Source organism: Salmo salar, chromosome ssa15, assembly GCF_905237065.1.
Source record: "Salmo salar chromosome ssa15, Ssal_v3.1, whole genome shotgun sequence".
NCBI lineage: Eukaryota > Metazoa > Chordata > Actinopteri > Salmoniformes > Salmonidae > Salmo > Salmo salar.
In genome coordinates this window covers 8,566,642-8,584,999 of record NC_059456.1, presented here as the reverse complement: position 1 = coordinate 8,584,999, position 18,358 = coordinate 8,566,642, and the positions used below count along the sequence as shown (strand labels likewise).

General features: G+C 41.9%; 1 protein-coding gene across 12 annotated transcripts in view; it reads left to right on the top strand.

Moving 5' to 3' along the window:
* LOC106570934 (zinc finger RNA-binding protein) overlaps window positions 1–8,406 on the top strand; it is a 48,111-nt gene extending 39,705 nt beyond the window's left edge. For 11 of the 12 annotated variants that reach the window (XM_045695437.1, XM_014143535.2, XM_014143528.2 and 8 more), the window contains exons 16-21: window positions 545–704; window positions 3,680–3,777; window positions 4,704–4,799; window positions 5,038–5,149; window positions 6,058–6,155; window positions 6,707–8,406. In XM_045695437.1, the coding sequence (XP_045551393.1) occupies window positions 545–704; window positions 3,680–3,777; window positions 4,704–4,799; window positions 5,038–5,149; window positions 6,058–6,155; window positions 6,707–6,889 (747 nt within the window). In that variant the 3' untranslated portion in view covers window positions 6,890–8,406. Of the gene's footprint in view, window positions 1–544; window positions 705–3,679; window positions 3,778–4,703; window positions 4,800–5,037; window positions 5,150–6,057; window positions 6,156–6,706 lie in introns of those variants that run through there. The other variant, XR_006759124.1, reaches the window with a different exon arrangement.
* The last annotated feature ends 9,952 nt before the right edge of the window (window positions 8,407–18,358 follow it).

Below are 18,358 nucleotides of genomic sequence, written 5' to 3'. Positions count from 1 at the left end.
ACACACACAGTCCACCCTACACACACACACACACACACACACTCCACCCTACACACACACACACACACACACACACAGTCCACACACACACACACAGTCCACACACACACACACACACACACACACACACACAGTCCACCCTACACACACACACACACACACAGTCCACCCTACACACACACACACACACACACACACAGTCCACCCTGCACACGTCTCACACACACACACACACAGTCCACCCTGCACAGCCACACACACACACACACAGTCCACACACACACACACACACACACACAGTCCACACACACACACACAGTCCACACACACACACAGTCCACACACACACACACACACACAGTCCACCCTACACACACACACACAGTCCACCCTACACACACACACACACACACACACACACACAGTCCACCCTGCACAGTCTCACACACACACACACACAGTCCACCCTACACAGCGTCTCACACACACACACACACTCTTCCTTCCTGTGTGCCAGCTGTTGATTGATTTGGTTGATCGACAGCTGGTGACCCCGGAGAAGTACGAGGTGAAGGGTTCCATCGAGGACTGTTCCATCATCCTAACGTCTGGCGCCGACCCCAAAATGACAGTCACGGTCACCCTGACGTCCCCCAGCATCCGAGAGGAGGAGACACCTGCCACACCCCCGCCACGGGACGGAGGTTGGAAAGACATCGCCCTTCTTCTCTCCTCCTCCTCTCAGCCCTTCCTCCTCCTCTCAGCTCTTTCTCCATCTCTCTCTGCCACCTAGCTATGGGTGCATTAGTTTAGTTTGTCCAGGAGCACTGGATGGGTGGATTTGACATGGTTTGGGCTATTTCAATGGTCCTAATGTGAAATCTCTGCTCACCTGAGACCACTGGGCAAGCACAAATGAATGTTACCCTGTAAGATGTAAATTCCTATATTTTGATTTGATCCTGAAGAGACCTACCCTGGTGGCACTTTTTTAAATGTGACTTTCTAGATTGCCCTGGTCACTAAGTTGATTTAATCTATTGGGCATCCAAGTCTCTCGCTCAAGATTTTTTTTAAACATGATTATTTTTATTAATTTTTTTGTCTTTTAGAAACGCTAGTTTTAAACTTCAATCAAGGAGGTGCTGGAGCATGTCATGACAGGAGAAGCTGGTTGGTTCATTCTCAAAACCGTTCTCGTGCTTAGCATGCCGTCTAAAGCCTTGGGGGGGTGGGACATTCGAATTTAGCTCAGTGTTTTGAAACTCATGATACGAAGAACTACATTTTGGTCAAGCATTCAAATTGTCCAACAAACTTTTTTTTTTTTTTTTATATATATATATAATTTTTTTAATAGAAGTCTGAGAAGCCATCTTTTTTTATTTCCTTTTTAAATCTGTGCCGTAAGGAAAATCTGCATCAAAGGCTCCTCATTGAAATAAAAAAAACTTCTTTCTAGTCATGGTTAGCTCAGCACTCCTGGTGAAGTTAGGACCCTGTTGTAATAGTGCCAGCAGAGTAGATCTTAGGTCTCTGACTCGGCTTCAGTGCTCTCTTGAAAAGCTGTCTCCTTACAAAGCATGATCAGTGTTTGACAACTTAGTCTATTATTTATAGATTTATTTTTTTTGTTCCCAGGTAAGATATATTTTTTGTTTCGGGGGTTGTTTTTCAGTTACACCGCTACGTTAAACCAATTTTCCTACCGGGTCAATCGTTATTTAGCTCAGAACTACACACATCAGAGAAAAAAAAAAAATTCTACAGAGATACCGTTGGACAGGGAAGTGGTGGGCTGCTCACTCTAAGAAACGTGCACACAACTCAGAACTCAAATCGTTCATAGATTATTGATGTCACTGGGGAGATTTTCAGCAACAAAAAAAATGTAGTTTTTATTTTTGTCAATTTGGGATTTGGCGAAATGACTAGTATAGAAAGAAAAGGGTTACAGAACAGAGTTTTCGAACACCGACAAACAGGAAATGGCAAGTAGGATCACACGTCCCCCACAGGAAACAAATCATACTTTTTGTCTGGCAGTGAGGTATTCAGTTGTAAAGTACTCCCTGAGTGAACTGGTGTCCCCCCCTTCGTACCAAAGCACAGGACGATCGGGCTCCATTTCCTTATTGTAACTAATCCATTCTGTCAGATATGACTTGAAGCCTTTTTCAATCACATTATTATCCATTCTCTTTTGCATTGGTTGACAATGGAGGGTTGAAGTAGTGAGTGTTGCCAGGGGCTGAAATGGACCTTTTTCTTTGGGGGGGGGGTCTATGTCCGCCTCAACAGTGGAACACTCGTGTTTCTAGCACGCACCTTTTTGTTTTGTACCAAATGTTCCACCCTTTCCAGAAGTGTGCACTTGTGCACTCTTGTCAATGGATTTGAAAGCATGGGATTGGTGTAGGCCGGAGAGCATTGGCCTGACTTTCCACCAGTGGTAAATCCAGTGTCCAGAAATTGAACAAGTACACACTTCGCGAGAAAAGTTGCAAAATGTGGACGTGGCGCCCACCCCTCCGCTAGGCCAGGGATGAAGGCTTTGGCAGAGGACTCTGCAGTTGGACCTGAGTTAGTAGTATCAGTAGGATAGTATCTGCCAACCTATCAGCCAGGTATGACTCACGCCAGACATGCATGCAGTGATGTCCAATCTAACCATTTTATTTTTTGCTGCTGAGGGAGCATGTTTTTTGTTTTTTTTTGTTTGTTTGTTGCTTTCCAACACTCAACGCTGCTGTCACATAATTTATAACTTTCTAACTGGTCCAGCCCCAAAGCCCTCTGAAATTCATATCCAGGAGAGGTTTCCAACCCCAACCAACCAGTTCCTGCGGAAGGATTTTTGACCAAGGTCTTCCCCCCCCCCCCCCACCAGCGAAACACTCTGCCACACCTACCATTGCCATGCCACTCACTGTCAGTAGCAACTCTGTTCACACGCCAAGTCATTACGGTTCACCGCTTGGACTTCAGATTCTCTCTCCTTTTGTTTGTTATACACCCATGACCCATTGGCATCCACCTACACTATCAACTCAGAGGATAGTAAGACTGAAATTGACTAATGATTGGCGTAACATTGCTTACATTAACAAGTAAACTTCTCAGCTTTTCAGAGATTTTAAACTTCTCTGTCAGGTGTTGCATTTCAACACGTTACCAATATATACAGTTGAGTTTATTTATTTTACTATATGAAGTAGATCACTGTTGGGAAAACGAGGTCAGCCTTCACGCAAGACCTGAGCAAGCGTTGTTTGATAATTCTCTGATAATCACTCATCCTGCTTCTATTTGGTCAGCATTTTACGCCAGTCCCATAATTCACATATTCCCCCCCCCCCAACCTAACATATAACCAAACACCGCACACCAATGTGAACCTAATGTTACATTCACGACACTACATCTCCAAAACACTAGTAATATCGAGGTGAGGTCAGGTTGCTGGTCATTCATTGGTTCATTTGGCAGAAAATAAATCAGACTAGTTCCTTCCTGAAACCCCCTATCTTTTGGTATGTGTGGCAATGTGTTTGTGTCTTCAAGCCAATGAGTCTTGCTTTACCTGGTCAAACACCCATTCCTCCTCCTCCTCCTCCTCACCAACTCAACCACCAACCAACCGACCACCATTTTGACAATTCGACTCATCCGTTTTTAGATGTAACCTGGGGCTTGGTGCGAGACCCAGAGGACGTCTTGGACAGGCTAAAATGCCTTGCCGCTCTGGCGGCCCTCCGCCACGCTAAGTGGTTCCAGGTTCGGACACATCCTTTTACTTTCTTATTGTAGCCTTATGAGATGCATTTTTATTTTTATCCTTTGTTTAGAATTTTTTTAATGAAGGAATTAATCATGAATTTTAAGGAACAACAAAACAGATTTTTATATAAATGGGGGTTGGGCGGGAGGGGGGGTAGGAATATAAATACAAATATTCAAGGATGCCACCCTTGTAATGATAATGTTTTGACCAGATTGAATATTTAATCTTTATGATATTTATTCAGTTGAACTTTAGAATTGTTAATTTTTCTGGTCAACAAAAAAAATCTGAATAAATGGCATTCCTTTGTTTTTCCTTGGCTCCATACCAGTCTGTTTTCTTAGTGTTAAAACATGATTCCATAAGGCTGCAGAGATATCTTTCCATGTTGAGCATTTGTAGCTTTATTTTCTGTTAGTTGAATGATAGGGATTGAGAGAAGGGACATCTGATTAGTTTACTGTGTCGCTGCTATGTCCGAAAAGCAAACACACAGGCAAAGTAAAGCAGATTCCCTCCACTCTACCAGTTCCCTATGCTTTATCTTCTTTAGTACCGGACTGTCTGTGAAACACCTGGAACAACCTGAAGTCAGGGTTTATAAGATGACAAGGAAACTAAACCTAAACGTTTCTTGTTTCATCTTGCAAACTGTGAACTCTCTCTCTCTTTTCACTAACGTTACGACGAGGTGAAATACTCCTGGAAATGGCAGCTGATTCCAAACCAATTACGGCCGTTTTTAACAATACTCCAATCAATCAACCAATCACAAGCTTCCATTGTGTACAGTAGTATTTGGACCTCTGACAGACCTGTTTGTAATGTGTGTGTGTGTGTATATATTGTGTACTATGATCCCTGTTGTCTGCTCCAGTCTCTTACTGACACTAAACTAAGCGTGTTATTGCACCGCAAGGCTAGGGCCAATGGACTCCAATCCTGTGTGATTGTTATTCGTATCCTGCGTGACCTCTGTCAGAGGGTCCCCACGTGGTCTGCCTTCCCCAGCTGGGTGAGTTCATCGTCACGCTGATACACCCAGTTGACATTACTCTTAATCTCAACGTTAATAAAGTGGTGGTGTCCCTCTAATGTTTTTTTGGAAGAAGAGGGAGCGTAATAGAAATGACTTCTCTTGCGTCCTTAGTCTTTCCAGACTAGAATTTGAAAAGCCAGAAAGACTTTGAAATGTGCCCCCTTACTTTATTAAATGGTCATGCTCCCTTCCTGTGATTGGTGTCTTTCTCCAGGCCATGGAGCTGCTGGTTGAGAAGGTCATTAGTAGTGCCTCTGGTCCCCTGAGCCCAGGCGACGCACTGAGACGAGTCTTTGAATGTATTTCCTCTGGAGTCCTTCTACCCGGTAAGACTAACCATGACGATGTCGTATTTTGGACTGATTTGTGATAGACTATTTTGACCAGGGTCTAACATGTACTTTCTGGTCCACTAGTCACTGTGGAAGGTAGATTTTAAAACATCTACTAGCCAAATTTGTTTCTGCCATAATTGCATAAAATGTGCTTTGTAATATTTCTATATCGAGAAATGAATTAGTGTTATATTGCGACATTTTATCATAATTTTTGGGACCTCGGTCTTTTCAACACAAATATCAGAGACAAAAAAAATGTTCAGCTGTCCCTTTAAAGGCGGGAGGTTGCTGCGGTAACGGAGCCACTTGAGTCCTGTCACCTGTGGGATCTGACTAAGGGCGTCTCTTCGTTACCAGTTGAAGCAGCAGACTCAAACTAACATTGTTTTGTTGGCGCGCTTGTTTTTCCAATGTAAATAGCCAGGAAATACGAGGACAGCCGTCTCATTTTTGTAGACTTTAGTGTAAATTAGACCGACTGTTATGCCTGTGTGCAGCGCCTCCACGATTTCACACTGCGCAGGCAGTGTTGCTGCGTGAGGCTGGATACAGGATTCGTATTTCTTTGTGCTATTAGCAGCTATGAAACAGAACCGCACAAACACTTTGAAAACAGCTACTGGAGCAAATAATGATAATGTGCTCATACTTGACTTTTGACTAACTATTATTCTCTAATGTAACGCTCGCACTGTAGAGCCCTTCAAATGGACCACCTGCCAACGTGGCTGGTGATATAGACATTTCTTACCCGCCAATACCAGCGTTTTAATTTTATACCTTGATTTTTGACTATAATGGCCGACTATTTTCGACGATCGACGATTTCCCCCACCCCCTGGTGTTGTGTGGTGGGGTTTAGCAGAATGCTGATAGGTGTTGGTCTGTCCTCCTAGGTGGTCCGGGATTGGTCGACCCGTGTGAGAAGAACCCCACCGATACCCTGACGACCATGGAGGAGCAACACAGAGAAGACATCACCTCAAGTGCCCAGGTACTGACTGGGTATAGAATAAATCATATTTAATGTACACATTATAATATCCTCCAGAACAGATCATTTGAGCTACACCATCAATATAAGGTACTGGCCATCAACATGCATTGTAATGGTTTGTCTTAAAGGTTTTGAGACTTGTTGAGAAGAAGTATAAACTGATTGGAAAATCGTCTGTAAATAAAATGGAGGGGGAAATGGTAGTACTTGATACCGCTGCCAAATCATTTTATATAAACCATAATGACCCAGTAACTGATGACCATGAATATAGTTTTTATTTAACTTTTATTTAACTAGGCAAGTCGGTTAAGAACAAATACTTATTTACAATGACGGCCTACCAAAAGGCCTACGGGGACGAGGGCCTGGGATTTAAAATAAAATAGTGTCTGATTTTGTAATCCTGTGGTACTGGTCCTCCAGAGGCTTCTATTGAGATGTCTCTATGTACATAATAATGGCACAACAACACATCCTTGAGGTACACCATAAATATAATGTACTGTGTGTAGTTATTAGGCTTACTCGCTGTGTCTCTTGTCCAGTTTGCTCTGCGGCTGCTAGCGTTCCGTCAGATCCACAAGGTGCTGGGAATGGACCCACTGCCCCAGATGAACCCTCGCTTCAACGTACACAACAACCGCAAGCGTCGCCGCGACATCGACGGAGCGGACGGCTTCGAGGGCGAAGGGAAGAAGGACAAGAAAGATTTTGACAGTAGTTACTAGGACCTGTCCCACCAGTCACCCCTTTTATTCATTAGTCTGTGGTCACGTTCCAGACGGATTACATTGCAGTCACCTGCTGCCAGATCTCACAACGCCTGGATAGGTGTTTTAAGATGTGAGCTAAGTGCATCATATGATATAACAATGTTCTGATGCCAGTTTGCGCAGTCATATACGTGGCACACCGCCATTGGTTAATTCCCGTAGCAAGACTGCAATGTAGTCGGCCTGAAACGCTGCCTATATGTAATTATTATTTTTTTCTTTCTGTTGTCTCTGATATTAACAAAGGGGTTTGTTTAGAATCTAAAGACCACATCGGATAGGGCCTGGTCCTGCAAGCCATATAGACTAGCGTTGCGTTCATTAGGGCACACGTTTTTAAATGTTTTGCAACGGAGAGAGAAAAAAAGAACAATGACTTCTTATTCGGACAATTCCAAGTAACGTCAGTCCATTTTTTTTTTTCCCTCCACTTGTTGCCTAATAAATAAGACCCTATTTTTTTGACTGCAGCTCACTGTATAGGCTTTACTGCAGCACCAAGTTTGTCCACGATGTTTCTGTTTTGGCTAGCGATTGATATGACCTGTGGTGGTTGGGACCTAAACTTCTCCTTCCTAGCTGATACTACTTCTACACACCCCTCTGCTTCTCCATGACAACGGGGCTTCATCAGCATGTACTCCTTTTAGACTTTGCCACCCCCCCCCCCTCTTATTTTCCGGACCGACTTTCCAGGTTGAAGTTATGAAAACGTGAAAAAGACAGCTCTAATTGTTAATAAATCCAGAGGATCATAATACATGTTAATGCCTAACATGCATGTTATTTCTAGTTGCTTACATTCAGTGTTGGTTGTTTAGTGAGAAAGTTTAATACCTCATTGTGAAGCCCATAATTCGATCAGTCGCCAGTAATGTTTTATTTTCCTATAAGCTGTAATTTCGAATATGGTTTATTCTTTTTTTTTTTTTTTTTTGGCATAATGCATAAAGTGGTGTAAAATCTATCGTCTTGTCCCCAATAAGGCCAGGCTGCAATGTGTTCTAATGTTTAACACAGGCCCCTGATTAACTGTGGCTTTGTTATACTACATTTTCTGAAAAGACTGATTTTCTTATTCGTTGTTAGTAGTGCAGTTTATTCTCTAATATATGAAAATATACCTTTTTAATAATCTTGCAATGGATCAAAAAGTGTTTGGTTTGTTGAGTGTGCATGGCTGTGGTTTCAGATTTTTGTTATCTTATGGCTTTTAACATGTTTTGGTTTTACAGATTTAATTCTAATGGGAAATGTAATGGCTTGCCCCTAATCTTGGTTTAATGTTGTATACATATAGTTAATTTTGAATAATCTATAGTAAAAATTAAAAACAGTCGAGTAAAAGAAAGTGTAAAGTTGATGTTGTAATTTGAGGTTTAAATGTAGAGCCACTCTCTTTGATGCCTGACTGTCAGCCTCTCTGTCTCAGTACCTGCTTTATCATGGACAAAATAAAGACATTTCCTGAATGAAGGACTCATAGTGGAGTTTGTGTTTTTTGGCTCTCTATTCAACAGTCCGCATCACAGCAGATCTCATTTAGTACACTGACTTGAGAGTAAAGGTAAGCTCATAGACGACAACCTAATGAAGTAAATCGAGGAGAAACAATTTAGGGTAAGTCTTTCTCTAGTAAACTGTTCAAGTGGGGCTTCCTTTTGACTGATTGGGCAGATCCTACAGGCTTTAGTTTTGTACCACCTGGTCTACTGTTCAGTCGTGTGGTCAGGTGCCACAAAAAGGGACTTAAGGAAAATTGCAATCGTCTCAGAACAGGGCAGCACGGCAGGCTCTTGGATGTACACAGAGAGCTAATATTAATAATATGCATGTCAATCTCTCCTGGCTGAAAGTGGATGAGAGATTGACTTCATCACTACTTTATTTATGAGAGGTAAAAAAACATGTTGAATGCAGCGAGATGTCTGTCTAAACTACTGGCACACAGCTCAGACACCCATGCATACCCCACAAGACATGCCACAGGAGGTCTCTTCACAGTCCCCAAGTCCAGAACAGACTATGGGAGGCGCACAGTACTACAGTCGTGGCCAAAAGTTATGAGAATGACACAAATATTAATTTCCACATAGTTTGCTGCTTCAGTGTCTTTAGATATTTTTGTCAGATGTTACTATGGAATACTGAAGTATAATTACAAGCATTTCATAAGTGTCAAAGGCTTTTATTGACAATTACATGAAGTTGATGCAAAGAGTCAATATTTGCAGTGTTGACCCTTCTTTTTCAAGACCTCTGCAATCCGCCCTGGCATGCTGTCAATTAACTTCTGGGCCACATCCTGACTGATGGCAGCCCATTCTTGCATAGTTAATGCTTGGAGTTTGTCAGAATTTGTGGGTTTTTGTTTGTCCACCCGCCTCTTGAGGATTGACCACAAGTACTCAATGGGATTAAGGTCTGGGGAGTTTCCTGGCCATGGACCCAAAATATCGATGTTTTGTTCCCCGAACCACTTAGTTATCACTTTTGCCTTAAGGCAAGTTGCTCCATCATGCTGGAAAAGGCATTGTTCGTCACCAAACTGTTCCTGGATGGTTGGGAGAAGTTGTTCTCGGAGGATGTGTTGGTACCATTCTTTATTCATGGCTGTGTTCTTAGGCAAAATTGTGAGTGAGCTCACTCTCTTGGCTGAGAAGCAACCCCACACATTAATAGTCTCAGGATGCTTTACTGTTGGCATGACACAGGATTGATGGTAGCGCTCACCTTGTCTTCTCCAGACAAGCTTTTTTCCGGATGCCCCAAACAATCGGAAAGGAGATTCATCAGAGAAAATGACTTTACCTCAGTCCTCAGCAGTCCAATCCCTGTACCTTTTGCAGAATATCAGTCTGTCCCTGATGCTTTTCCTGGAGAGAAGTGGCTTCTTTGCTGCCCTTCTTGACCCCAGGCCATCCTCCAAAAGTCTTCGCCTCACTGTGCGTGCAGATGCACTCACACCTGCCTGCTGCCATTCTTGAGCAAGCTCTGTACTGGTGGTGCCCCGATCCCGCAGCTGAATCAACTTTAGGAGATGGTCCTGGCGCTTGCTGGACTTTCTTCGGCTCCCTGAAGCCTTCACAACAATTGAACCGCTTTCCTTGAAGTTCTTGATGATCCGATAAATGGTTGACTTTGGTGCAATCTTACTGGCAGCAATATCCTTTCCTGTGAAGCCCTTTTTGTGCAAAGCAATGATGACGTCACATGTTTCCTTGCAGGTAACCATGGTTGACAGAGGAAGAACAATGATTCCAAGCACCACCCTCCTTTTGAAGCTTCCGGTCTGTTATTCGAACTCAATCAGCATGACAGAGTGATCTCCAGCCTTGACCTTGTCAACACTCACACCTGTGTTAACGAGAGAATCACTGACGTGATGTCAGCTGGTCCTTTTGTGGCAGGGCTGAAATGCAGTGGAAATGTTTTTTGGGGGATTCAGTTCATTTGCATGGCAAAGAGGGACTTTGCAATTAATTGCAATTCATCTGATCACTCTTCATAACATTCTGGAGTATATGCAAATTGCCATCATACAAACTGAGGCAGCAGACTTTGAAAATGAATGTGCCATTCTCAAAACTTTTGGCCACGACTGTATATAGAGCCATGACTACATTTACATTTTTACATTTACATAATTATTGACACCCCTTAAATAAAAATCTTTCTCTGAGCAATTGTATTATTTTAAAATAATACATGTTACCAATTTATTTTGCAATCAATATAGCTCAGTATTTGAATTATGTATTTTATACAGTCATTATTGCTAATCTTTATCAAGGGTGGCAATCATTTCAGACCCCTCTATTACATGCATACGCAATTTGTTCTTATCTGGGTTTATTATTACTTTGTTTATTAATATGTTACTGTGTAAATACATTAACAACGAGTAGGCTCTTAAAATGATAGTGTATTAGTATTTACTGGATTGTATTGCTCTGGGCTTGGTGACTATTTCTCTGGGCTTGATGACTATTGCTCTGGGCTTGATGACTATTGCTCTGGGCTTGATGACCATTGCTCTGGGCTTGATGACTATTGCTCTGGGCTTGGTGACTATTGCTCTGGGCTTGGTGACTGTATTGCTCTGGGCTTGGTGACTGTATTTCTCTGGGTTTGATGACTATTGCTCTGGGCTTGATAACTATTTCTCTGGCCTTGGTGACTGTATTGCTCTGGGCTTGATGACTATTGCTTGGGGCTGGCTTGATGACTGTATTGTTCTGGGCTTGATGACTATATTGCTCTAAGCTTGATGACTATTTCTCTAGGCTTGATAACTATTGTTCTGGGCTTGATGACTGTATTTCTCTGGGCTGGTTTGATGACTGTATTGCTCTTTGCTTGATGACTGTATTGTTCTGGGCTTGATGACTATTGCTCTGGGCTTGATGACTGTATTGCTCTGGGCTGGTTTGATGAGTGTATTGCTCTTTGCTTGATGACTATTGTTCTGGGCTTGATGACTGTATTGCTCTGGGCTGGTTTGATGAGTGTATTGCTCTTTGCTTGATGACTGTATTGTTCTGGGCTTGATGACTCTACTGCTCTGGGCTTGATGACTCCACTGCTCTGGGCTTGATGACTCCACTGCTCTGGGCTTGATGACTCTACTGTTCTGGGCTTGATAACTGTATTGTTCTGGGCTTGATGACTCTACTGCTCTGGGCTTGGTGACTGTATTGTTCTGGGCTTGATGACTCTACTGTTCTGGGCTTGATAACTGTATTGCTCTGGGCTTGATGACTCTACTGCTCTGGGTTTGATGACTCTACTGCTCTGGGCTTGATGACTCTACTGCTCTGGGCTTGATAACTCTACTGCTCTAGGCTGGTTTGATGATTTCCTCTTCATGAAAATGAACAGTATGTTTGGTTATTATTGCAATGCAGCGCCCTCTGCTGGCGACTAGAATAATTGCGCCCTGCAACATCATGAGGAAGCGGCATTATATTCACCCACCGTCGATAAGCTTGATGACTGAAAATGGTCAGTTCAGGAAAACTCTAGTGGCTCCACAACTGAGATGAGCGTCTTTACTGATAATGGCAAACTTCTGTTCATTTTTTGTGAGAATTATAATTTGATTTGAAGGTTGGGACGTGTCAATAAATGGTGGTTGAACTATATTGAAACTGTTGCCCAAATATTGACGTACTGCAAATGTCCATATTGAATGCATGCATTTTACATTTGATCCATTTTCATGTATAGCGTGTCCTTTTCAAGGAAGCATTGATAATGTCCTGTGCGCACAATCTTTATGCACTTTTACTGTAGTTATGAAACTATTTAGAAAATATGAAAACTTTATTTTCTTATGGACCATCTGTACTGCTGTCTACTTTAATGAAATTAAAACTGTAATCCTTAATGGTGAAACTGCCACGAAACTGCAAAATGTGTTTTTTCCCCCTATTTTCCCCCTATTATTACTATTATTATTATCGCATGCGCGACAGAACAGCAGCAAACAGTATTACGTATTATTATTATAGTATTATTAGTAGTAGTAGTATTACGATTTTTATTATGCTGTGCGACGCTCCTCAGCTCGACAACAACAATAACAGCGGTGGTCGTGCAGTCAGTGGCGCAGTTTCCCTCTTCCGCAGATTCCAGAGAACACTGAAATACAGAAAAAAAAATTAAGTTGCATTGATATTTGCTACTGAAATTAGTCACTTTCTATTTTCTTTGCACTTATGGCGGAAACTGAAATTGTCACACCTAAATTGCACATTGGATCAATTTCAGTCTGATACATTAAACTAACTTGTCAGATGATCCAGGTGTTGCTTTATCTGTTTATTTTAAACCATATTTGCTGTTTATTTGAGCAATATGAGATATGAGATGGTAGGAAGTTCCATGCAATAAGGGCTCTATATAATACTATACACTTTCTTGAATTTGTTCTGGATTTGGGGACTGTGAAAAGACCCCTGGTGACATGTCTGGTGGGAGAAGTGTGTGTGTCAGAGCTGTTTGTAAGTTGACTATGCAAACCATTTGAAATTTTCAACACATTAATATTTCTTATAAAAATAGAAAAAGTGACGCAGTTAGTCTCTCCTCAACTCTTAGCCAAGAGAGACTGTCATGCAGATTATTTATATCAGCCCTCTGATTACAACGAAGAGCAAGACTTGCCGCTCTGTTCTGGGCCAGCTGCAGCTTAACTAGGTCTTTCCTTGCAGCACTGGACCACACGACTGGACAATAATCAAGATTAGACAAAACTAGAGCCTGCAGAACTTGCTTTGTAGAATGTGGTGTCAAAAAAGCAGAGCATCTCTTTATTATGGACAGACCTCTCCCCATCTCTACAACTATTTAATCTATGTGTTTAAACCATGACAGTTTACAATCTAAGATAACGGCAAGTAATTTAGTCTCCTCAATGTGTTCAACAGCCACACCATTCATTATCAGATTCAGCTGAGGTCTAGAACTTAGGGAATGATTTGTACCAAATACAATGATCTTAGTTTTAGAGATGTTCAGGACCAGTTTATTACTGGCCACTCATTCCAAAACAGACTGCAACTCCTTGTTAAGGGTTTCAGTGACTTCATTAGCTGTGGTTGCTGGCACGTACAGTGAGGGAAAAAAGTATTTGATCCCCTGCTGATTTTGTACGTTTGCCCACTGACAAAGAAATGATCAGTCTATAATTTTAATGGTAGGTTTATTTGAACAGTGAGAGACAGAATAACAACAAAAAATCCAGAAAAACGCATGTCAAAAATGTTATAAAATGATTTGCATTTTCATGAGGGAAATAAGTATTTGACCCCCTCTCAATCAGAAAGATTTCTGGCTCCCAGGTGTCTTTTATACATGTAACGAGCTGAGATTGGTCAATAATATCAAAGGCTCACTGAAATCTAACAGTACAGCTCCCACAATCTTCTTATCAATTTCTTTCAACCAATCATCAGTCATTTGTGTCAGTGCAGTACATGTTGAGTGCCCTTCTCTACAAGCATTCTGAAAATCTGTTGTCAATTTGTTTACAGAGAAATAGCATTGTATTTGGTGAAATACAATTTTTACCAACAGTTTGCTAAGAGCTGGCAGCAAGCTGATAGGTCTGCTGTTAGAACCAATATAGACCGCTTTACCACTCTTGGGTAGTGGAATTACTTTGGCTTCACTCCAGGCCTATGTCTGGAATAGATTGGCCTACTCAGTAATACTGTATATCTGGAATAGAATAGCCTATCCCCCCCATAAATAAAAAAGTAATGAAGACAAATAGTATATAAATACAAATAAAAAAGAGAATCTAATTATTACACTATTGCTAACAAAAACACAAATAAAACTAAATTGCACAAATCCTATATCACACAAATAGAATAACACACTTATACAGACGAGAACCTGACTATTTCACTTCAAACAAGAAACACACAAACTAAATTCCACAACTGCCATCTAAACCCTGACCTTTCTTACCTTCCTTGATGCAAAGTCATCAATTACATAATAAGAAATCTGCCCAGCAATTGCATGGTTAATACTGATGACAGCAAGGCCACTAAGGCGTTCTTGTGACATGGTGAACCTCAGGTAGGATTTGATAAGCTTCAGCTTTGAAAAGCTCCTTTCTGCTTCAGCTACGATCATTGGAAGAATAAGAGAAATTCTGAGAGCAGTCCATAAATTTGGATACCCTTTTGAGAGCTCCCTTTCGTGTATAAATATCAGCAGCTCAAGCAGGGTCATGGTCTTCGATGGCAAGTCAGGCAAGTTCTTCAGTTCCTGTGCAAGCTCTCTGCCATCCAAGTCTGAGTGTTCTTTATAGTAGTGCAGTGTCATACTAAGGGCCTCACATTGTTCTGTCAGCTCCTCGCTTGAGAGACCTTGGAAGGTTGACAGCACTCCAAACTTCTCTCCCACATTTTCCAATGAGGAAAATCTTTCCTGAAGGGCTGAGGTTGCAGCATCAACAACGACATTGAAAAATGTCCACCTCCAGCTTCTTCTTCAGGGCATCACTCAAAGGCTCATCAAACGATTCGTATGAAAAGTGCAGCTTTGTGGACCTCAGTCTTTTTGTTGTTGTAGAACTGCCTCTACATTCATACCCTCGCAAATATCCTTGGCTGACGTTTGTGCAGTCATAAAGCCCGTTGCCCTGTAGTTGCTGAGACCTCTCTCTGTCTTTCTGAGAAGACTGACTGCAACATCCACATGCATACTGGGAGACTGTATCAGCTTTCTCACATGTTGGATCTGGTTCCAGATGTCATACCACACCACTGTACAGATGCTGAAGTGGTATGATACCACCTCCTCTGACAAGGACTGGGCCTCAATCTATATCACAGGGTCTTTGGTTTAATCCCTCACCTCAATCAGTGCATCTCTCACCACTGCTGCCTGATACCTCAGTGACGCGACACTCTTAACTTTACTCTCCCACCTTGTCTCAGTCCACATCTTCAAAGTGATGTCCACATGTTTTTTCAGGATGACCCATCACTGTGTGGAGGCTGAGAACAAGGTGTACAGTTTGTGTAAGATGCCAAAGTAACCTGTGGCATCGACAGAACTTTTAGCAGCATCAGCCACAACCAGGTTCAATGTGTGATCCCCACATGGCACCAATAGAGCTCTGGGATTCATTTCCAGGGGTCTGGCTTGGACATCATTGTTTTTGCCTTTCCTGTTGGCCCCATTATCATAAGACTGTCCTCTGCAGTCCTCAAAATGAATTTTAAGCTCCTTTTTGAGAATCAGGGATGCCAAATGTTATCCTGTGGACTCCTCTGCCTCCAAAAACCCCATAAAATGTTCCACTATGTGGGGCTCCTCCTTCAGTGAAACACTTCTAATCACAACTGACAACTGTTCAGTTTGGCTGAGATCTGAGGTGCAATCTAGAATGATGGAGAGCACATGGGCATTAGTTTACACACGTTATTCACAGCATTTATAGTGGTGGAACATCCCACATACAGTGGCTTGCGAAAGTATTCACCCCCTTGGCATTTTTTCCTGTTTTGTTGCCTTACAACCTGGATTAAAAATTTATTTTTGGGAGGGTTTTTAATCATTTGATTTACACAACATGCCTACCACTGTGAAGATGCAAAATATTATTTATTGTGAAACAAACAAGAAAAAAAAAACTGGAAACTTGAGCGTGCATAACTATTCACCCCCCAAAGTCAATACTTTGTAGAGCCACCTTTTGCAACAATAACAGCTGCATGTCTCTTGGGGTATGTCTCTATAAACTTGGCACATCTAGCCACTGGGATTTTTGCCCATTATTCAAGGCAAAACTGCTCCAGCTCTTTCAAGTTGGATGGGTTCCACTGATGTACAGCAATCTTTAAGTCATACCACGGATTCTCAATTGGATTGAGGTCTAGGCTTTGACTAGGCATTCCAAGACATTTAAATGTTTCCCCTTAAACCATTTGAGTGTTGCTTTAGCAGTATGCTTAGGGTCATTGTCCTGCTGGAAGATGAACTTCTGTCCCAGTCTCAAATCTCTGGAAGACTGAAACAGCAATCCCTCAAGAATTTCCCTGTATTTAGTGCCATCCATAATTCCTTCAATTCTGACCAGTTTCCCAATCCCTGCCAATGAAAAACATCCCCACAGCATGATGCTGCTGCCACCACCATGCTTGACTGTGGGGCTGGTGTTCTCGGGGTGATGAGAGGTGTTGGGTTTGCGCCAGACATAGCATTTTCCTTGATGGCCAAAAAGCTCAATTTTAGTCTCATCTGACCAGAGTACCTTCTTCCATATGTTTGAGGAGTCTCCCACATGCCTTTTGGTGAACACCAAACGTGTTTGCTTATTTTTTTCTTTAAGCTATGGCTTTTTTTCTGGCCACTCTTCCGTAAAGCCCAGCTCTGTGGAGTGTACGGCTTAAAGTGGTTCTATGGACAGATACTCCAATCTCCGCTGTGGAGCTTTGCAGCTCTTTCAGGGTTATCTTTGGTATTTTTGTTGCCTCTCTGATTAATGCCCTCCTTGCCTGGTCTGTGAGTTTTGGTGGGCGGCCCTCTCTTGCCAGGTTTGTTGTGGTGCCATATTCTTTCCATTTTTTTAATAATGGATTTAATGGTGCTCCGTGAGATGTTCAAAATTTCAGATATTTTTTTATAACACAACACTGATCTGTACTTCTCCACAACTTTGTCCCTGACCTGTTTGGAGAGCTCCTTGGTCTTCATTGTGCCGCTTGCTTGGTGGTTCCCCTTGCTTAGTGGTGTTGCAGACTCTGGGGCCTTTCAGAACAGGTGTATATATACTGAGATCATGTGACACTTAGATTGCACACAGGTGGACTTTATTTAACTAATTATGTGACTTCTGAAGGTAATTGGTTGCACCAGATCTTATTTAGGGGCTTCATAGCAAAGGGGGTGAATACATATGCACGCACCACTTTCATTTTATTAATTTTTTTAAAAACTTTTTGAAGCAAGCAATTTTTTTAATTTCACTTCACCAATTTGGACTATTTTGTGTATGTCCATTACATGACATCCCAATAAAAATCCATTTAAATTACAGGTTGTAATGCAACAAAATAGGAAAAATGCCAAGGGATGAATACTTTTGCAAGGCACTGTGCATACCCAGTAATAATAAAAATCGTTGTTACCTACAATATGGAAACTTAAAATCTTTGCAAAATTGAAATTATTTATTTTGTTTATGTTATGCAGGGATGCACACAAACACATGTGCGTGTACCCACACACACACACACACACATGCGCACAAACACAATTGAAGAATCCTGCTGGGGAGAAGTGGAAGCAAATGGTCTTCATCCTCATCCTCAGGCTCAGGCAACATTTGTGAAGACACCTGTGTGTCTGAGGTGGATGGCTCCTCATCCTGGCCAGTGCCAGAGGGTGCTCCATAATACTTCAGAAGTGCCCCTGAATGTTCATTGAAATACAGTATATGAGTTTGACACACTAAATACATTTGTTGCACAATTAAATATAGATGTCATTATGCACAATTTATCAAACTGTCAGAATAGGAACCAAATGAATCATACAACCTCCTTGACTTATTCTACACATAAGATGGCTTGGACCTTTTCTTATCCATTTGTGTTGATTTGGCACTCGAGCATCAATACATTACCAATCCCCCCCAACACTGTCAACCAAGAGTCCAGACTAAACCAATTCACCTTAGTGGTGTGCAGACTGGTTTTATATTATTCTTAATGATTTCGCACAAACCAGAATAACTACGCAACATTATGTCTGTGAAGCTATATATTCACAGTATTATGGCTGGATTGTGGTTTATTTGGTAGCATTTCGTAGTGCACGGCTGTCCGACCCTCTTCCTGGAGATCTAACGTCTTGTGGGTTTTCAGTCCAACCCTAATTTAACACACCTGATTCTAC